This window comes from Tauraco erythrolophus, chromosome 3, assembly GCF_009769465.1.
Source record: "Tauraco erythrolophus isolate bTauEry1 chromosome 3, bTauEry1.pri, whole genome shotgun sequence".
Lineage (NCBI taxonomy): Eukaryota > Metazoa > Chordata > Aves > Musophagiformes > Musophagidae > Tauraco > Tauraco erythrolophus.
In genome coordinates, this window is record NC_141467.1 from 27,070,085 (window position 1) to 27,092,883 (window position 22,799).

Genomic DNA, 22,799 nt, shown 5'->3' on the forward strand with positions numbered 1-22,799 from the left:
CTCCTCACAGCTCTGAGGTCTCACATTCAGTGTGCCTTGCAAGAGGAGCCTCAGCCAGGATAGCCCAGGCACTAAACCAGACAGGGATCCTCTTCTGTTGTCTCCAAACCCCCAAGCAGTTATTAGGGAAAGCTTTCTTGCCAGTCCTGCTCTGTACTCATTAACACAAAGCAAAATTATTTCAATGGGATAAAGATTTTCACAAAATGCTGAGAAGCTAAAATGATCTCCCAAGTTATGACAGATCTGAGTTCAGCTTTCTGCTCTGGGTCTCCTCACTGGCCAACTTTTTACCTCCCTCCTAACGCATTCTTGCAGTGTTGTGCTCTGTCAGTGCACGGCTTCTCTCCCACAGAACGGCTTAGGCTTACTTTCTTTTGTGGATTATTGCCTCTGAGTCACACAGGTCTGTTCTTAATGCAGAAGGACCGGTGAGCTCTGCAGCAATCTGCTTTGAAAGGTCAGCAATATCTTAAAGCAAATCCTTCTGTAAACATAAGATCCTCTGACCTTCAGTAGGCAAGAAGTGCTGTCAGTCCTCATTTCAGGTCAGTGACTTACATGGGACAAAAAATGAAAACAAGTAAAAGGCTTTGTGCATCACTGGGTCAGAGTTTGAGCTCTGGGACTGGCAGTCTGCACAACACAGACCTTAGCATTCGGACAAAAAAAGGACAAATATCCGTTGTGCCTTTCGAAAAGTTATCTTTCCTCATATTTTCTTGTTCTGACTCTCCTCACCCTTCAACTGTAGTCCCTCTTCACACTAACAAACAGCAAGTGTACTTGTAACTTGTTCTCCAGTGCTTTTTAACATACGCTTAGTAGTAAACCAAGGTAAGCCTGAACCTGCCCATCTTATTCTGCATAATCAGGTATTACTTTAAACTAATCATAAAGTACTAAAGAAGTTTCTTATCTTATTGACATTTAGATAAGAAAATGTCACCGTTATTGAGAGAAGCAACATTGCTTGGCCTTTCAGTAGGATTAGTGTGTCAGAAAGATAAGAGCATCAGAACTCACAAGACTAAAATTTGCTTTTATTAACAGTAAAAGCCTCTCATAGTCCTGACCTGCTGAGATTTTAGCCTCAGTCTGCTAAATACCACTCTGTGCTGGGTTTACGGGATGGGGTTTTGATAGCAGGGGAGGGGCTGCAGAGATGGTCCCTGTAAGGAGCTGTGAAAAGCTTCTCCGGCTCCAAAACCTGTCGGACCGCCTCTGGCCAGGTTGGACTCCCCATGCCTCAGGCCAGGACCAAGCTACGAGTGCCTCTGCCAATGCCCTGTTTGAGACAGGGACAAAGGAGCCCAAACTGGGGCTGGACCTGCAGTGAAGAGAAGGGGGAGGCGGGGGCTGGACCCACCAGCCCTCCGGGCGGGCAGCTGAAGATGGCTGCAGCAGTGCAGCTTGGAGAGCTCTAAAGTAGTCCGCTCCCAGGGCACCCACTGGGCAGAGTTCATCCTGCCAGGATTGCTGAAGTTCAGCGGGCCCGGCACGGCTGCCGCAGAGAGAGGACTGAGACCTGAGAGAAATGGCTACACAGACAGCAGGTCAGTGCAGATGGAGCAGGAGGAGGTGCAGGAGCGGGGATACCCCTGCAGCTCGTGGTGAGACAGCAGCAGCCCCACTGCCACCCGTGGAGATTATCGGTGGAGCAGAGATTCACCTGCAGCCCATGGAGGACCCTGCACCAGAGCAGAGATGCCTGAGCCTGAAGGAGGTCATAGGGAATGGTCTCCGTTTGCTGCTGGAGACTAATGATGAGGCGGAGAGGCATCTGAAGGCCGTGGAGAACCCCACACCAGAGCGGGTGGCAGCTCCCTAAGAAGCTGTGAGTCTGTGGGGAAGAAGCCTGCACCGGAGCAATCTGATGGATAAGGATTGCATCCTGCAGGAAGGACTCACATTGGAGAAGTCTGTGGACTGCCGCATGAGGAGGGGATCCACTGGAGCAGGGGAAAAGAATGTAAGAAGCTCTTCTCCTTTGAGAAAGGAGTGACAGAAACAATGTGTGAGGAACTGACCTGGAACTCCCCCATTCCCAGTCTCCCTGTGCTGTTGGAGGAGGAGGTAAAGTGGGGAAGAACGGAGGGGTGGAGAGGGGAAGAGATTTCATAGATTTCTAGGTTGGAAAAGACCTTAGAGATCATCCAGTCCAACCTTCTCTAATCCCCATTAAACCATATCCCTAAGTAGTTCATCCACCCTATTCTTAAACACATCCAGGGATGGGAACTCAACCACCTCCCTGGGCAGCCTGTTCCAGTGGCTGACAACCCTTTCAGAGAAGAATAGAAAGGGAAGGTATTTTAAGATCTGGCTTTGTTTCTTGTCCTGTCAAGTAACTGTTAATTAATTAAATTGATTTGTCCCCAAGCTGAGTCTGTTTTGCCCGGGGCAATGGTCGGTGGGTGATCCCTCCCTGTTCTTATCTCGACCCTCAGGCCTTCTTGTTACATATTTCTCCTCTCCACCTCACCGAGGGGGAAGAGTGAGTGAGTGAGCAACCTCCTCGTGGTGGCTTAGCTGCCAACTGGGCTAAACCACAACACACTCACAGTCAGAAATCAAGGGTTATATTTTCTATTTTCTTAGAAAATTTCTTAGCTGTATTGATACATGGAGATTATAGGAGGGTTTTTTTTCTTAAAAAATAAATAAATAACGTTTTGGGCTTCTTCAAGTACTACGACCAATTTGCTTTATACTCATGCACTAGATTTATCTGTGTGCAGGTACCTGCACCCGTGCATGCTTACAGGGAGAGGATGTATGTGTGTTTGTTTGCACACGTGTATGTAGGAGAAAGATAATGCTTCCACGCATGGGAACACAAGCCTAGATGTAACAAAAGATGGTCTAGACTTACTCAACACAGCTGAAATTAACACCTAACTCCAGTATCTTTATTTACTTCAAATGAGCTCTTTTTGTAAAGAAGCAATACTTACGTAACACTGGCCTCCGGATATTTATTCTTTGTACTATGGTAGTACACACGAGATTCCAGCCCACTGACAATGTACAATAAGATTTAAACGAGCAAAATCAAACAGTCACCAGTCCAGAGAGTTAAAACTTAATTCACCTGCCTGTTGAGATGGCTGAAATTGTTGAGTAGAGACCCCATGTCTCCAGGTACTCACCTGATCAGAAGCATAGGCCACCAGCCTGCCCATGATGTCTGCTTCTGTTAGCTCAGGCTTTTCTGACTGCACCCGTCTGATAGTTTTTGTTCTTGCAGCAAGCAGTGAAACCAGGGTGGCCTCGCTTGCACTTCCCTGTGGGACAGATTGAAGGAAGGTTCAAAAGGAAGACATTCCAGAAGAAGAAAAGCAACATTTTCTTCTGTATGAATCTGCGAAGTGGTTAACAGAAACTGCATACAAGTCACTGTGTTTTTTAAGAACTCATGCTTTTTAAGAACATATGTGACAGCAAGGGAGGAATCTCTATTTCATCCTGGTCTCCTCCTCCCTGATGCCTCTATCTGCTCTCTTTAATCTCTATGCTTGCTTAGTTTATGCACCAGCCTTGCAATCAGTGCTAGAAAGCTACAACAGTAGAGTAACTTGATTTCCGTTACACTAGATTTCAGCATGTTTAACTTCTGTCAGAATCTGACTCTCATTTCTATCAAGCAACATTCATAATTATAATGCTTATTTAATATTTAAAGTTGCCCTGGGCAAGTCAATTACTGCGGCTAAAAGAGAAAAAACACTGGAAAAGCAAAAAAGCTATGATTCAATATAGCTAACTGCATTTCAAAGTATTAGTTATGTATGTTCTCTTCATCAAAACTACACAGACGAAAGGAACAGTCACACAATATTTCTAAATTGCCCTTTGACTCACAAAATGAGTTTAAATTGTGTCTTGGATACTCTGTGACAACAACGAGGGGATTTTTTTTGTATCAATTGATCTGTAAATTTCACAACAGAATACAAGTTCCCACAAATTATTTTTACGGTTCTTTTCTAGAACAGGCAGATGAAACACAGTCTAAACTGCTCTTTTAAACTATAAGTAACAGCTTGTAAACACATGTTCATAAATTGCAATGGTTTTGGGTGTCCATACCCAAGATAGAGTTTTTAGGTACTTTCAAAGTTGAAGCAATTGTCATGTGAATCTGCCTCTGTCAAGCACCTGACACTGCAATGAATACAGTTACTTATACGTATGTCTCAGAAACATCCCCAGAGTCCAAAAGCTAATTTTGCAGTGATGTTTCTTATCCTGTACCAAAATTCCATCCTCCCTCTGTTGAAGACCTGTGTATACTTACTAATTACAACAAATGTTTAAATATTTGGGAAGCCTTATTTCTTCCCTGGAGGCAGACCTCATCCGACAGATTTCATACATGAGAATGATCCCGGTGAACTCAGACTTTCTCCTAATACTGAATTTAGCTGCACTATTTATACAAGACAAAGTTGCCTTCTACACATGTCAACATCTCAACTGTGTGTGAACTCAATTCAGCTGAAATTCAACAGCTTTATGAATGGAGTAGGCAGGAAAAAGGACAGTCCCTAAACTTCTACTAAATGCATTGCTATGACAAATATATTTTATCAGCCTTTTTGATGGTGTAGGACTTGAGGAATGTAGACCCCAGGGTCTGCATCAGAGCTTATAGCTGCTGCTGCTGTATACAGCATTACAGCAACTGAGGGAAATATTACAGATACAGAATGGTATAGGAAAACAAATATCTCTCTGTGGTCAAGTAAGGTAGAACTTCCATGTGGAGGGAAGGAGTGAAGGAAATTCTGTCCATTAATTACAGAAAACATAAATCTCCCCATTTAATTTTATTCTGCATATGGTCCGTAGCCAGATACTCAGAATACTCGTCAGAATATCTGAACACTGAGAAACCATGCCTGTCCGTAGTTCTCAAAACTCATGATGCCAGAGCATGTGCACAGTTATCTTCATCTTACACATAAAGACCTTTCAAGATCTGATTCATCTTACCTTATCTGTTTAAAAAGTTAAATATCTGAAATAAAATAATTGTTTAGAGTCCCTTAGTATTCAGTGGAGTGAGGCAGCATATCCAGAAAGCAATGATTCCATCTATTTTAGACGAATATTCTGGACTGAGATAAATGGTACCTTCTTGTATGTTCAACTCCACCTAATGAAATGTGAGATGAGTCTCACACAGTGTAAGTTTCCTGATGAGAAAATTCTGTCATGATGTCTTTGTTAGCAAAACTATTTCTGCCATGCTCAGCACAATATTATCAAAGTAACAGTGAAAAAAAAATACCTGTGCTTCCTGACAGTCCTGTGAGCTAGAACATAATGACTTAGATCTTGGATGTCCAGCAGAGGCAAGGCATGTTTTAAAGTCAAGAACATCACCTGTTTTCTGAGAAGCTGGATTTTTTCCTATTATTTTTTACAAGCAGTATATAATCTTCTAAATAGCCCTGCATAATCAGAAGACTTGCACAATGGGCATATTAGACAACGTTGCCTGAAATACCCTTTCCCACGATTCAGCAGATGAGAATACTTTCCATTTGTGCAAACCACTGCAACTTAATGTGATGTTCATACAGTTTTTCAGGTGAGTTGTATGTCCTCATTATGAGGTTTGGCAACATAAGGCCTGCGTGCGAGACCTAATTCCACCTCGCATTGGGCAAGTCACTGAAAACAACCTAAACCTGGGTTCTTCACAGTAAAGTTAGCTCTAGCACCCTTGCATTTAATACTAATTATTACTTTTATTAAAATATATATTTAAAGAGATACATTAAAATCTTTCAAATATACGTGGAGAAAATGGTGGGGTTTTTTCCTTCTTTTTTTTTGTAATGATAAGGCTCTGTAAAACTCTTAGTGTCTTTCCAGGACATGTAAGGAATATGGATATTAAAGAAATGCACACAAATATATCAAATAAAATGGCTGTAGGAAATTCCAAAGGTTAAGGCATTAATTCCAGATCTGGAAATCTAAGCCCCCACAACTCTGGAGACTGCCTGGCTTGGTGGGCAAATGACTAAGGCTTAAGAATAGCCTCAGTCTTCTCTGAGGAGTGCCACAAGATGTCCTGGCATCCTGGCTGTTCATGAAGGCTGGTGCAGTCAGTGTATACAACATTTCTTGTATGAATTTCCTTACACAGAAACAAGGATGAACAGGAAAGGGCCTGTTGCCCAACTGAATTTTGCTTCCTGATACGGAGTTGGGACATAGCCTAAAGGCACCTCAATCCAGCAACTTGGAAATGCCTTTGGATGTCTCATGACAGACATAAGCTTTTTCAGCTTGCCTCAGTTTCCATAAGCCACCTTTTTTATACTGAAGCTTACAGTGTTTGCAGAACCTGGTTTGTAAGGCTCTTCTATTCACTTGGCACCAAAGTCTTGCACTAAATACTTTTGAGAGAAAAAAAAAACTGGTTCTTGAACTACTTGGCTAACTGACAAGCAAAATAAATCAGCAGCGTTTCTTGCCAGGCCAAAGGCAGGCTGAGTCTCATTTTGTTTCACCCTTAAAATACTTCTTCTTTGCAGAGCAAGAAAACTCTTTAAAATTCAAAGTAGGTACATTTTTTCAGCAGTTTATCTAGAATGAACAGTAGGATACAAGCTTCAGGAAGAAAGTCGCTTTCTCACTTATTTTTAAAAGCTGTTTTTTTCTCCTCTTGAATGCTGTATTCTGCATTAAGTGAAGGATGATGATACCTTTCCTTTTACCACAAGCAAACAAAGGTTGCCATGGCAAGCAGGCTCAAGAGGCGGAAGAAATATCAGCAAGAGCTGATGTTCATGTCCACCAGAGCTCTGAATTGAAATTTTCTTTCATCTTTTGCCATTTTCAAGTGTCATCCTACACACAACAACAAAGTGCTTCATATTGACATAGACTTTCAAATGTGATTAAAAGCCAATTTTCACAGGCTCAGTTTTACCCAATACCACAATAATTACTTGGTGTTTATCAAGAGAATGACTGGCACTTTCATACACTCATGTTGTCTTTGCCTCATGCTCTCTTATTTGTATCATTATTGTTTCAAGAGAAAGACAAGAAGATCTGCAGCACAAATTACTTCATTGTAAGCAGGAACACAGAGCCCACTTTCGATTCCTGAAACTGACTGATTTCTGATGAAAATTAGGGGCAATCCAGAATTGTCAGCCTGGAAGGGCAGTATTTCCTGCTGATAACCATCAGGCATAATTGCTTGCTTTCACTAGTACAAAATAAATACTGCTGAGACGCATGACAAAAACTTGATTTCTTGAACATAACCCCCTCCCCAGTAATAGTAATGATGAAGATCCTAACAGAGCAAGCAAATGAGTGAAGAGTTATACTGGAAATACACTGGTGTAGGTGCCGCTCCAAGTAGGAGAATCATAGCAGTTGGGTTAAGTTCATACTCACCTGGGAAGATCTTGAAAAGAATTCATTGGAATATGCTTAGGCACTTGCAGCTGAGATCAAAGAAAGAAGCCCTCGCTTCTAGCATGTAATTCAGACGTATTTTAGAAGCCTTTCTTAGGATAAAACGGATTTTGACCTGGTTTCCGATGACCGGACTCCAGAGATTATCAAAGGAGTGCAGAACAATTATTTAAAATCCAGTCGTTTTCATAGTAGAGATCTATTTTAGTTAGATTAATAGCTGCACTCAGGGTCTGCATTTGCAGAAAGACCATGTGCTAGTGGAGCCACGGCTGACAAACAATATAGCTTTATTATGCATGCAAGTTTGCACATTGATGATATATTCATTATCGTACAGATACTCTCTTCAGACATTGTAGGCTTCCATTAAGCAGTCAATGGCAAAGTTTGGGGTTTTGTTCTATTTTGGATGCTGCAGTGAAAATTGTATTATCTACTGATAGAACTGTTTAGGTTCAAACTTTAATCAGTTCTGCATTTTATTATAATGTTCCAATATTTCGTTTTGTTATACAAGGAAAACGTCTTTATAGTTTAAAATTCTTTGATGAAGATTGATAGAATTTCTACTACATTTTGTTATTTCTACTTATAGAAGATTCTCTCCTATGTTCTTACCCATTGCTTGATCTCTAACACTTTTTTTTTTCCTGAAAAAAAGGAAGGCTGTTTTGGAAACTGACTAAAGTAAACAATTGCACATATATATAGTGGACTTTATGGAAGTTTTTGTAATCACTTCTCATGACACTCTACTCAAAATCCTCAGATATATTTCTATTTGAGAATTTTTTTTCTATTTTCAGCCATGAAACATTGCTGCACATTGTCGGTAAGTATGAGCTCACCAACAAATTAAAGTCTCTATCCTACATGATTTTTCAACATTATGATTTGAATTTTAAGTCCCAATTGTGCTGTTAAGTTGAACTACTAACAATTCTTCACAGAGAAGAGCATTTCAGAATTCAACTGCTCTGAAAACAAAACCGTTATTTTCATTAATGTTCCTACCCACCTATGGACTTTCTCACAGAGCATCAGTCTTCCTGAAAATCTGAAAGGAACCCATGAGGCAGAAAAACTTATATCTTTCCTTTATCAGTGTTTTGGTATAAAGTTTTTACAAAATCATAAAGTCCACAAACTCATCCCGTATTCTTTTTCCATGTCCCCACTTACCTGAATGACTCCTCCACCTTGGCCATCCTTCCCAGCTAAAAATTCGTCAGGCAAATTAATCATCTTCCCTAGCCAATCCAGCATGACAGTCTCCAGCTCTGTGCAAGCTGGACTTGAAGCCTGTGTTGAAAAATACAACAGAGAGAACAATCTCACTAGGCCATGAAGAGAAACAGGATCTACCAGAGCAAGAATAACTCTTTCTCTCTCTGTCTTCTGACACTAGAGGAAGAGACTAGGTGAGTAACTTCACCAGCTAAATTAGGGACCTGAAGACTATTTTGTGCATGTTATTTCTAATATTAACAAAAAAGTTGAACTGGGCCTCATGCAGAACCATGAATATCAAATGTCAAAGCTAGGATTTCCATCTTGCATATTTTTTTTTAACATCAAGCACCAACCACTTTTGAGAAGAGCCCATCTCCTATGAATGTGGGTTTTTTTAACACAATTTCCATTTCACGCATTCATCCAGATGATAAGAGAAGTAACAACATTGGGTGATATGCAGCAGTCATACTACTTAATGAATTACCAGCAAGTGTGCACTGCTACCACTAATTCTAAATACTGGCGATTTTTCAAGGGCAAAACCACTAAGAGGAAATAGTTTTTTATTACTGGAGTCATTCAGGGTGTCTATGTGTAAACACTTAATTAGTCAAGGAAATTTACCTATAAAAATAGTCCTGGGACTTCACTGCTATTAATCAACAATTTCATTGGAGAATGTTACTGAAATGCTTAAAATCTTGGCAGGGTGAAGCACTATTACCACACAGCAGTACATACCCAAGTAAACTTACCCAAGAGAAGCCCACACATCCTATTCCACCACACAACATATCTGCAAGAAGAGATGGGAAGGAAGAGGCTGCAGGGAAGTAGGCAAAAAAGTATGGACTGTGCCAGTGAGTCACCTGTATTAAGGGAAAAATAGTCATTCTTAGCTAATGCAGGAAGCAGAAACGAATTATCACAAAATCAGAAAAGAGGAGAAGTTGGGATCAGTCAATAGTCCTCTGCTACTTGGCTGTAACAGAGGATCCCTTTTTTTTTTTTTCAGAAAAGCTTGCATTGTTTTTTCTCAATCTTTTACTCAAATTAGAAATAAATTTATTCTTGCTCCTACCTCCTCAGTTCCAAAACCAGTGTTCTCCATTTGTCTGCCTAGAAGACGAGAATTGCATGGGCGGTGGCAGCGTGAGTTTCTGTGCAGGGCATGATCTTTGAGCCTTTGCTTTCAGGGACTCCAGTATTTTGTTCTTTCATCTCTGTCATGCAATTGACTTAGCAAGAGTGTCTTCAGTGCAGCAGAGGACCACAACACTCTCTTTCCCACACTATGGAGTTATTTGCTAAAACTGAAGCACTGAATCTGGCCAAACAGCTCCTCACCACAAAATGAAACAATTTATTCCAGTATCCAGCATCTTCTGTAGAAAATTAAGTTATCATCTCCCTATAACAAGTTATGATTTATGTACAATTCCACTTTATATGTACTAATATGAGAGAACAACACCGTAATTGCATAAATTGTAGTCAATTGTCTTGCAGCAACAATATTTGGAATTATTACGCAACGTCCAAGCAATTTTTAAGGATCTGTGAGATACTTGATAGCGCTCCACAACTCCAATCTAATAAAATTTGAAAACAGGAAATGTACTGCCACAATGCAACGTTTAGTAGAAATAATGTGATATGATATGCTTGGCAAAACCAGCTTTCCCATTCAAAATAAAAGTCAAATTTCAGAAAAAAAAAAAAAAGTGCTTCTAGAGGATTAGATGGACTAATAAGCAAGAATTCAGCAGAATGGGTAAAAGATCTTTCCTCAGCTGGAAATCCAGAGGCTGCTGAGTTATTGAAGCCTAGCCTTTCCTTATGCCATTTTGCTTTCTTTTTTTTTTTGATACTGGCATTCTTCTGTTACAACTGGAGGATAGTAAGAGCATCCTGAGAGCATCACTTGCCTGAGCTTAGTGTTTCCTCACTGTTTTGTTCCACATTGCCATCTCTACTGAATTTTACCTTTCACACTCTCTCCCAGTCTTCCTTCCTTCACAAATCAGAAAAAAAAAATGCGATGGGGCTTAGCTCTTCACAGCACAACTATAAACAGATTAAAAAATACCCAATAAACAGCAGTCCCTGATAGGACTCACATGCACAGACTTTCACTGACATCCATAATGAGCCAGGGCTGCCACTGTTCACATCCCCAGCTCTAATCCTCTGTGATCTGTAAGACTTGTGACATTCATCTTGGGTTAATCAAGTTAAACTGCCTACTTGCTGGGAGCCATTTGTTTGATGAAACACAGCAGATTCCAGTTGCACCACTCACACAAAGCAGGAAAAAGCCAAAAGCCCTACGGCAAGTGCAGCTGCAGTTCTTCCTCCTGCCTCCTCTTCCCCTAAGCAGCAGTAAAATTCATTTCTTTTGCCATGTTGGAACAGACACACTTTGTCAAATATCGCAAAGCGTGTGACACAATCGATGCTTGTTTTTTCAGCCCTCTGCTGATAAACAGTGATACACAACTGTCTTGGGTTCAGTAATTACCACTCTAATGCTTCTCAGAGATGTTTTATTTCCCAGATTTCTTCTAAGAGTGTCTGTCTGTCTGTGTTGTGCTTAAGCTAAGCAAGAGTCTTCCTTTACCACACACTAAGGAAAGGTACTTCAGCCGAAAGTTCATAGATTAGTGGTTCCAACGTGAGGAAAATTAGTGTCTTCAGCACTGTCATTTGCAGTTACAACTAAACTTGATCATTTTTGGCTCTAAAAAAGGAGATCTATTTCAAGAGAACAAAGCAAGTCTGAGAGAGAAAGGTGACTCCCACTGATATTTTTATACGCAGATCCCTTCTACCTTGGCTTCCTCTTGTGGAGATCAGAGTTTGGCAGTTGTTCCCTCAGTCCTTGTGTTAATATTAGGAACTTAGCAAAACTGCGGTCATTGTCATTTAGCGGATTTCCCTTTGAAGGCCTACATCCAATTTCACAATAAGTCTCCATAAAGAAGTTTAACCAGTCACGAATGCTTGTTCTCCTATAGGGTAAAGAAAGCAATGGATACTGCATTATTGCTTTAAACAATTGTATCCTTGCTCCTCTGAAGGAACACTATTTTCACATTTTCAGTCATCCAGTAAGTAGCAAATATCTGAACACAGCTAACACAGTAAAGATGTCAACGTGAAAGAAACAGGAATCACTTATGGGCCACTGATAGCTTATGGGCAAAACAAGGTTTTATGACCCCTGTCATATTACTTATTCTCTCTGAAGAAGCCCATTTCCTCATTTATATAATGGAGATAAGACATTCCCTGGTGAAACACTGGAAAAGCACTATAGCTGAAAAATACTAAATGTACTTACAAATGTTAGTCTTGTCAGGAATAAGATGGGAAGAAGATTAAAGAAAAATATAATGAGGGTAGATTGTCCTTATATCCAATTTCAAAAGTCCCTAAAATCAATGAAAATAATTTTAAAGGTCTCTAAACCAAATGTGAGCAAGTCTTCCTATACTCCTTGCCTGCAGTGTTCATACAGCACCATAATTTTCACACTTCAGTTTCTGTGAGCACAGCTAACAGAGGCAGCCAACAGATGCAGCAGGTTGTGCAGCACTATGCACAGAAGAGGTCCAGAAACCACTATGGTTCTGCAGTGGTGGTGACGCTCCACAGGGCACAGTTCCCAGCAGCAACTGGAACAACCACCCCTGGCACATCACAGGTCTCAACACAGACTAAGCTCTCAAGGAATTATGCAGCTCTGCAGGCCTTGGATAGCAGGGATGACGGGGCCTCTTGCCAAGGCTGGGGCACTGGGAAATGGTCTTGTAGTCTGTAGGAGGTACGCGCTGGTGGAGGGCCCATGTCACCATGTAAAAGAACAGCATGAGGAGATCAGTAGATTGTGCATCAGAGATGACAAAAAGGAGATTGAGTGGATTTTCCCTGAGACATAACAAGGTATCTCAGATAAAAGACCCTGAACTCCAAATGTACCAAAAAAGGGGCAGTCAGAGTCTCTGCTTATTGGGTTGGGAAATGGAGTCTCACAATGGTGAAGGGCAGAACCTTGCAACTACTGGCACCAGGAGGAAGGCTTCTGCTCCACCTGCAGATCTGCAGCTACAGAATAGGTTCAATGTCCTTGTTGCAGATGGGCTGGGAGCCCTGCTGAGTCTAGTGAAACACTCAAGAAACCTGAGTGTTGACCCTGGTGTTGAGAAGGATTTAGGTTTTAAGACCAGTGGGACCCTCTTTGAGGATTGACTCCTAGGAAGGGACAGGATCCATCAGAACAACTAATGCAAAAATATCGTTGCTGATAGGCTGGCTAACCTGGTAAGGAGACCTTTAAATTAGGAATGATGGGGGAAGGAGATGAAAACCCACAGTCAAGGGAGGAAGGCAGACTGACTTGGCAAGCAAAGGGTGAAGGGTAATGTGGACAAGAGAGATCGTGAAAACAAGATAGGGCTAAAGCAGACACCAAGTGTATCCACATAAATAAGGAAGTGCTGAGAGGACAGCACTATAGGGGGAAGCTGTCATATCTTTTCTGGGAAATTAGCACAAGTGGGTGCTTCTCTGAAGCACTTGTATGCTATGGCATGATGCATGGGGAACTAACAAGAGAAATTACAGGGCTGTGTGCAGTTACGATGCTGTGATCTCATTTGGATCACAGAGATGTCGTGGGATAGCTGACACGACTGAAGTGCTGCAGTAGATGAGGACAAGCTCTTTAGGAAGGATGGATCAGGAAGGCGAGGCAGAGGAGGGGTCCTTTATGCAAGAGGAATGCATAGAGCTCTGCCTAGGAATGGATAATGAGCCAGTCAAGAACTTACGGGTCAGGACTGGTGGAGATTTCAAGATGGGCAACATTTGGGTGGGTGTCTGCTACAGACCACCTGCTCAGGAAGAAATACATGACTACAGTATTCAGACAGCTGGAACAAAACCTCATGTTTGCAGGTCATAGTCCTCACAGAGGACTCCAACCAAGCTGATATCTGCTGGACAAACAACACAGCAGGGCACAACAAGTCCAGGAGGTTTCTGGAGTGCATTAATGATAATTCCCTAACACAGGTGATGGAGGAACTGATGAGGAGAGCCAGGCTGTGCGACCGGATACTTACAAACTAGAAATTACTGGTCAAGGATGTGAAAGTCAGGGGCAGCTTTGACTGCAGTGACCATGAGATGGTGAAGTTCAGGATCATGAGAGCAGGAAGAAAGGCACAAAGCAGGATCATAACCCTGGGCTTCAGGAAAGCAGACTTTGGCCTGTTACAGGACCTGCTTGGAAGAATCCCATGCGAGAGAGAAGGGTAGTCCAGGAGAGCTGGTTGATTTTCAAGGATCACATCCTCCAAGTTCAAAAATGGTCCACTGCACATGCAAGAAGTTAAGTGTGGCAGTAGGCCTTCATGAATGAACAATTAGCTCCCCAAAATGCTCAAATGTAAAAAAGCAGCATATAAGAAAAGCAAGGAGGGTCAGGTGATCCAGGACAGGAGGTCTATAAAGACACTGTCTCATTATGTAGGGACAGGATTAGGAAAGCCCAAGCCATCTAGAGTTGAATTTGGTGATGGATGTGAAGGGCAACAAGAAAGGTTTCTGCAGGTTCCTCAGCATTTAAAGGAACGTAGGGTAAATGTAGGTGGGGACTTGGAGACAAAGCACAGGGAAAAGGCTGAGGAGCTCAATGCCTCTTTCACCTCAGTCTTTACTGGTAAATTTGCCTTCAGGAATCCCAGGCTCCTGAAATGCATGGGAAAGCCTTGAGCAAGCAAGACCTCCCCTGGAGGAGGATGAGGTTAGGAAACATTTGACTACATGAAACATGACTTCGGCCTCTTGAAGCACCTGATGGGCAAAGTGCCGTGGGAGGTGGCCCTGGAGGGACAAGGGGCCCAGGAAAGTTGGTCCACATTCAAGGAGCACCTTCTCCAAGCTCAGCAGAGGTGCATCCCGACGAAGAACAAGTGGGGCAAAAAGACCAGGAGGCCAGCGTGGATGAGCAAGGAGCTCCTGGACCAACTGAAAATGAAGAGGTTAGCCTACAGAGGGTGGAAGCGGAGACAGATAGCCTGGGAGGAATACAGAGAAGCTGTAAGAGTGACCAGGGATCAAGTGAGGAAGGCTAAAGCCCTGAAGGAATTGAATTTGGCAAGGGATATAAAAAGCAACAAGAAATGTTTCTATAGGTATGTAGGGGACAAAAGGAAGTCCAAAGAGAATGTAGGCCCCCTCCGGAAGGATACTGGTGCTCTGGTTACCCGGGACATAGAGAAGGCTGAGGTACTTAATGAATTTTTTGCCTCAGTCTTCAATGGTAAAGCCTCTTGTCTTACCACCCAAGCTGTGGAAAGAACTAGCAGGGACTGTGAGGATGAACCACCGCCCACTGTACTTGAAGAGCAGGTTCGGGAACATCTGAGGAACTTGAAGGTGCACAAGTCCATGGGACCTGATGAGATCCATCCGCGGGTCCTGAAGGAACTGGCGGATGAAGTTGCCAAGCCACTGGCTATTGTATTCGAGAAGTCGTGGCGGTCTGGCGAGGTCCCCGATGACTGGAAGAGAGGGAACATAACCCCCATTTTTAAAAAGGGGAACAAGGAGGACCCGGGCAACTACAGACCGGTCAGCCTCACCTCTGTGCCTGGCAAGGTCATGGAGCAGATTCTCCTGGGAACCATGCTAAGGCACATGGAGAGCAAGGAGGTGGTGGGTGACAGCCAACATGGCTTCACCAAAGGCAGATCGTGCCTGACCAACTTGGTGGCCTTTTACGATGGGGTGACAGCATCGGTGGACAAGGGTCGACCAATGGATGTCATCTACCTGGACTTGTGCAAAGCTTTTGACACTGTCCCGCACGACATTCTTCTCTCTAAATTAGAGAGTCATGGGTTTGATGGATGGACCACTCGGTGGATAAGGAATTGGCTCAATGGCCGCACTCAGAGAGTAGTGGTCAACGGCTCAATGTCCAAGTGGAGACCGGTCACGAGTGGCGTCCCTCAGGGGTCCGTGTTGGGCCCGACCCTCTTCAACATCTTTGTCGGTGACGTGGACAGTGGCATGGAGTGCACCCTCAGCAAGTTCGCCGATGACACCAAGCTGTGTGGTGCCGTTGACACGCTGGAAGGGAGGGATGCCATCCAGAGGGACCTTGACAGGCTGGAGAGGTGGGCCCGTACCAACCTCATGAAGTTTAACCAGGCCAAATGCAAGGTCCTACATCTGGGTCGTGGCAATCCCAGGCATAAATACAGACTGGGTGGTGATTGGATCGAGAGCAGCCCTGAGGAGAAGGACTTGGGAGTACTGGTGGACGAGAAGCTCAATATGAGCCGGCAATGTGCTCTTGCGGCCCAGAAGGCCAACCGCGTCCTGGGCTGCATCAAGAGGAGTGTGGCCAGCAGGTCGAGGGAGGTGATTCTCCCCCTCTACTCTGCCCTTGTGAGACCTCACTTGGAGTACTGCGTCCAGTTCTGGAGCCCCCAACATAAGAAGGACATGGACCAGTTGGAGAGGGTCCAGAGGAGGGCCACGAAGATGATAAGAGGGCTGGAGCACCTTTCCTATGAGGACAGGCTGAAAGAGTTGGGGCTGTTCAGCCTGGAGAAGAGGAGGCTCCGGGGTGACCTTATAGCGGTCTTCCAGTACCTCAAGGGGGCCTACAGGAAAGATGGGGAGAGGCTGTTCAGGAGGGCCAGTTATGATAGGACAAGGGGTAATGGTTTTAAAATAGAGGGAGGTAGGTTCAGGTTGGATATTAGGAAAAAATTTTTTACTATGAGAGTGGTAGAACACTGGAACAGGTTGCCCAGAGAGGTGGTGGATGCTCCATCCCTGGAGACGTTCAAGGCCAGGTTGGACAAGGCCCTGAGCAACCTGATCTAGTTGGAGATATCCCTGTTCCTTGCAGGGAGGTTGGACTAGATGACCTTTGAAGGTCCCTTCCAGCCCTAACCATTCTATGATTCTATGATTCTATGATTTAAATAAACCGGGCATATATGAGTCCTTGGAGCCTAATGGGATGCACTTACAAGCGCTGCAGGAGCTAGACAATGTCATTGAGACCACTTTCAAATATCTTTGAATGGTTATGGCAACTGGGGAATGTTTCTGAGGACTGGAAAAAGCAAATGTCCCTTCTGTCTTCAAGGGCTAGAAGCAGGATCTGGAAAATACAGGCCTCACCTCCTCACTCCCAGGGAAGCTGACAATCTTGAAGCTGTTTCCAAACATATTAAGGACAAGAAGATGATTGGAGGTCGGCAGCAAAGATTTATGAAGGGAAAATAATGCCTAAGCAACCTGACAGCCTTCTACAAGATGACTGGCTTAGTGGACAAGGGGAGAGCACAGGATATCGTTAAGACTTTCAAAACTATCTCCCATAACATCCCTACCAACACACTGATGAAATATGAACTAGATAAGCGAACGGTGGAGTGGAGTGAAAACCAGAATCATAGGGTTGTGATCAGTGGCATGAAGTCCAGCTACAGTGGTGTACCCCAGGAATCAATACCATGGTCAGTACTGTTGAACATCTTCATTAATGGCCTGGACGATGGGACAGAGTGCACCCTCAGCAGTTTTGCAAATAATGTAGAACTGGGAGGAGTGTTTGATACACTGTATGGTTATGCTGCAATTCAAAGGGACCTCAACAGGCTGCAGAAACAAGCCAAAAGGAATCTCATGAAGTTCAACAGAGGAACACAAAAGCCTGTACCTGGAGAGGAATAACCTCGTGCACCAGTACAGGCCAGGGATCGACTGGCTGGAAAACAGCTCTGCAGAAATGGACCTGGGTGTCCAGGTAGACAAGCTGAACGTAAACCAGCAATGTGTCCTTGCAGCAAACAAGGCCAACAGCATCCCAGGCCACATTAGGAAAACTATTGCCAGCAGGTCAAAAGAGGTGATGCTTCCCTTCTACTCAGCACTGGTGAGGCCACATCTAGAATGCTGTGTTCAGTTCTGGGTTCTCCAGTACAAGAAAGGCCTGGATGTACTGGAATGATTCCAGTGAAGGTCCATGAAGATGACTGATGGATTGGAGCATCTGTCATATGATGAGAGGCTGAGAGAGCTGGGATTGTTCAGCCTGCAGAAAGCTCAGGGGGTATCTTTTTAATGTGTATAAACATCTCATGGGAGGGTGTAAAGAAAATGAAGCCAGATTCTTCTCAGTGGTATCCAGTGACAAGACAAGAAGAAATGTGTACAAACTGAAATACAGAAATTCCACTTAAACATAAGCTTTTTTACTGTGAGAGTGGTGGTCAAACTTTGGAACAGGACAACAGACAGACTGAAGACTTCATCCTTGAAGATATTCAACATCCAATTGGACATGGTCCTGAGCAACCTGCTCTAACTGACTCTGCCTTGAGCAGTTGGGGTGAAGTAAATAATCTCTAGAGGTATCATTCAACCTCTGCTATACTATGACTTTGTGATTCTTTGCTCATGTGAGTCTTCAGTATTAAGTATAAACAACACAGGCAGAATCAGAGTTACTGTAAGAATTGGGATTTATGTACTTGTGCTCTTTGTGTCACAAACACTAACATTTCACACCAAAGGAAAGTTTTGGACAGAATATTTCTTCTTCAGAACGTATCACTTTGTAAAAGTAAATTTATTTGCAGAGCATGTAAATATCAAGAAAAAAAATCAATTAAGAGGGAACATGACATGTTGATGACTTAATTGGAATTGAATGTCTCACTTTCTGTTCTCAAATGATTCATCTCTTATTTTTTAATTTGATTTTATTTTATTGAATGTTCTTAAGTGTTTGAAGCAAAGTGTTTTCTGTTCCACTTCACGGGAAAAAAAAAAAAAATGGTTAGTATTTTAATCCGATGAAAAAGGAAAGACAATTGTATCTATGAGCAGCAATGAAAGTATTTGCATGTTTTGGACATAATTCTTTTATCTAATCTGCACTCATTTAAGTCTGTTGGATTTAAGACTTCATCCACAACTCTCTGAGAAGAGTGGAGAGATTTCCATTGACTTCAGTGGAGCTTTTGCCCGTGAAAGGAAAGCTGGTTTGGCTCAAGGGAAACAAGATAAGGCCACATTGAATATCAAATATTTACATTGGTCAATGAAAAGGAATTAGTATTACAGTACACTGACTAAACACATTCGCAGAGCAGTGGTTCCACGTCCAGTCACATGGCAATTATATCACCTAGCTACATCCAGAGAAGCAACCCAAAGTGGTTATTGCAGAGATCCAAAGGAGGGATTCCTCATTAACATTTACGAATAATCCAGTCCTTTTCAAGCTACTTAGAGGCCTTAGGAGACAAGCATATATTTAAAATAATTAAAAAAAAAAGTATACCATGAGCAGAAAAACAAGAAAGATTCAGTGCTGGACAAACGCCAGACGCTTTGTTTTGCATTGTCTGTCCAACACTGATTTATCCAAGGACTAATATTTAGGCAGTGGTCATCTCCCTTAAAAGGTACTAGAAGAAGTCGACATTTAGGAGAGTAAGTCAACAGCACCAGTATTGGGGAGAATCCGTTCTAGTCAACTCGGTAATAAAAAGAAGTCTCCTAAGAGAATTTTAACATTTAAAGATCAGCTTGAAGGAACACTTCAGGCACAGCAGACTAACAAAAATCCCATTTTATAAAATATTTACCGTGCTTTGCAAATAGCAAAAATATCACATGAAATTGAAAGCTATGAAGCTTTGCCTTAACCAATGCAAGGGAGGAAAGGCGATTATTTCCAAAGGCAAGCCTCTCATGAAGCAAAAGAATGATTTGATTATTTCTAGCAAGAGTAGAAAACATCAGTTGTGTCAAGTGTTAGATCATATTTTAACTACGGATGTAAAGCAGACTCCTGCTTTCTAAAAGCTAATCAGTGTGGGTACTTATGTTTCTAAGTTCTAACTGCATAGCCTTCAATCCACACTTTTCTTAAAGTCTTTGTAAACCTAAATGCAGTATTGAACATTACACTACAGATCCATTTTTCTTACCCCTGGCATAATGATCTTCTCAATGTCTTTAAAGACATCCTCAAAGCTCTCAGGATCCTGGGGTGCACAGTCCGGAATGAGAGGCCTCAGATATCCTGGTTCCACATCTGGGAAGACTTGTCTTTTATCTATCTTCTCCAGGTAATCTGCAATATAGTCCACCACCTCCTTCCCTCTCTTGCGGAACTCTGCAGCATCCATGGGTATCAGAGTTTAGGACTTATTATCAGAAAAATCCTAAAAAAAAAACAAAACAAAACAAAACCAAAAAAGTCACTTTTCCAAGAAAATATTACTAGTTTTCCATTTGTGATTCAGATGATTTATAGGATTACTCATATGGCATTTTTTAAAAGACTATATGCTCTTTTATTTCTGCATATTAAGCCAATGTCCATGCAGTGTTGCATTCTGCTCCACGCCAGTATTAGCTGGACATCGTACAGAAGGAAATGACACTGTTAAATCTTTGATGCCTTGGTCATGACGTAGATTAGATTCATACAGATAGGCTGTATCTTTAGCACAGAAGACCAATAAAGGCACATTGATGAAGATTCAGAAATCACAGATTTAATCCCTACTGCTTCTCGTTGACACAAGGATGTGGCATTGTTATGTGGCACGCAACAGACTCTCTCCTGCCTTATAAAGATGAGGTCTAAGAAAATAGCATGCTGTGTGCCTCTATTATAATCTATAATAACAAGCTGTAATAACCACAGTTATCACAGTGATCCGCTGTGCTGCTCTGTCATTTATCTACTTCTTGACTCCTGCCTTCCCTCAAGATTTAGCTTCTTTACTCTTTTACTGTAAATGCACGTGCTGTGCCATTTACAAAACCTTATTTCTTACTGAGGCTTCAATTAGAATTCACTTAGAGTTGATCTGTACTGTGTTTTACAGGAGGATGTGAAGAAGCTCTGTCTGGGGCTGTCCCTGTTTCCAAGACATTAGGCTGGACCTCTAGGTATGCTTTGAGCTGGGCAGAGACTGTGTGAGCACACCCAAGGCAATGTATGGCTCAGCTGAGTTGAGCTGGAATTTGCCTGCAAAGTGCTGTGGAAACATAAATTCATACTGCTAGGGTGCCTGCTCCTGCTATCCTGGCCCACCCAACTCTTTTACTGTACGCAGCTGTGCATTCTGAGTGCTCAGTGAACACAAGGTAGAGACCACAGTGCTTAAAAAGCATCCAACAGTCTTTATACACTCAGGTTGAGTGAGTGATACTGTCCCTTGGAATCTAGTAAGAAAATAGGCAAGTGAAGCAAGGATACTGACTGCTGGTCTAAAGAATTACTATGCTTAGTTCCCATACCTTCAGATCTTCACTTTGTAACAAAATAATTACATTAAGCGCAACGTGAACATTATGTAATTAAGAGACAATTTCTTAGATATTAGTTATTTGTGCTAAGGGTTTATAACTGAGGACATCATTTTGGGAAACAAGAGACTCTTCTGGGCTTTATTATATGTAAATTAGTACTGTCACATTACAAAAGAAAAACATCATTGATAAACACCGTCTTGGAGACATCTCTGCTGCTACGAATAGAGGATGTGGGATTTGTGTGAAGCAGCAGCTGCTGCCATTTAAGAAAGCAGGGCGCTGCTGTAGGTCATGAACCACTTGGGAAAGCAAGGATCTGCACAGTAGGGACTTCTAGCCCCCCAGAGAATAGCTGTTCTTGTGGCTATTTTGTTAGAGTTATATTACTCTCCTTAACCATCATGTAAGCATTTATTTGGTTCGCTCTGTGCCTTTCTGAAAGGGGAATTAGGACCTTTCTCAGATCTTGCTACTAAGTTGCCAGAAACACATTACCAGTAGTCATTGTGGTCCTCAGAGGATTCTACCAGCCAGCTTTGTGTGTCATCTGCTCTACGAAAGACTGTGTTTAAGCAAGCAGTTTTGTTTCTACTCCTTTACAATCAGGATGATTCCATTTCTTCAATACCCCCCAAATCATATGTGCATTTTCATTTAACATATCTTTGATCGCAGTTCAGAATTTTAATAAACTTAAAATTTTAATAAGTCAGCATCAATATGCATCTCTGTGGCAGCAATCTAATTACACCCCAAGGCTCAGTTCTTTAGTTTAGATATTTTTGCCACAAGGAATCTAAATATTGTACTGTTTCACTTCTTTTCCAAAGTATCTTTAACTTAACCCTTAACTTGTGCAGTCACTGTTTCTTTAATGTTACTTCATCCATCAGTTCACTGCTATAGCATGCTCTAAAGAATTTGCACACAGTAATCTGTGATTTTTTCCTCTGGTTTCAGAGAGAAAAGCTGTGAAAATAAGAATTTAACTCATGACTGCCAAATTAGTGCAAGTTGCCTGAGACTTAACTGACTCAGAACGTGAAGATTTGTTTCTAGCAGTACTGTTGCTCACCACTGAATTATGGTTATTCCTACAGACTTTTACATGTGGAACAGTTCAGCTGAACATCTCATTCGGTATCTGTTGGTCCTATGAACTGTCAATGTCAGAACAGGTTAAGAATATCACTATACTACTCTCTAGCTCTACTTTGTATCAATGAAACATAGGGCATCATTTCACATGGAAGCTTCTGTGGATCGCTTTTTTTTTTTTCCCCAAAATAGAAATCAAATGGCATAAATTAAATAGCATCATGTGTAACCTCAAAACAGCTCACAAACACACAGAAAAAAAATAAATTTACTTTATCATATTACTGCAACATAGATACTACGTTATATAGCTCGTGACCATTTTTCTACCACGTAGATTTTTTTTGATCTGAAATTTCTTTCTATTCCAAGTAATATTTGCATCATCTTGTTCCTATATAGTATGCTGATACAATTTATTGTCAATTTTATTATTATTTTTTTGGACAAAGTTCTTTTTGGATATCAGGATAAGCAAATAAAATTTAGATCTAAACATCTAAACACATTCTGTGGTTTTAGCCTACGACCATGGAACTGAAATTTGTCAACTCAGTTTGACAAAATACGCATTTTAGATAACAAATAAGATCTCAGTGATTATTTGTTATCTATAGTTCTTCCCAAGAACTGGAGGTCCA

At 42.0% G+C, this 22,799-nt stretch overlaps 1 protein-coding gene across 2 annotated transcripts in view; it reads right to left on the reverse strand.

Moving 5' to 3' along the window:
- Positions 1-22,799, reverse strand: part of DDC (dopa decarboxylase) — a 63,869-nt gene that overhangs the window by 37,951 nt on the left and 3,119 nt on the right. For both annotated transcript variants that reach the window (XM_086608496.1, XM_086608495.1), the window contains exons 2-5: positions 19,722-19,958; positions 9,447-9,560; positions 8,638-8,757; positions 3,153-3,287 (exon numbers count right to left, since the gene is read on the reverse strand). In XM_086608496.1, coding sequence (XP_086464622.1) covers positions 3,153-3,287; positions 8,638-8,757; positions 9,447-9,560; positions 19,722-19,922 — 570 coding nt within the window. In that variant the 5' untranslated portion in view covers positions 19,923-19,958. The remainder of the gene's footprint in view (positions 1-3,152; positions 3,288-8,637; positions 8,758-9,446; positions 9,561-19,721; positions 19,959-22,799) is intronic.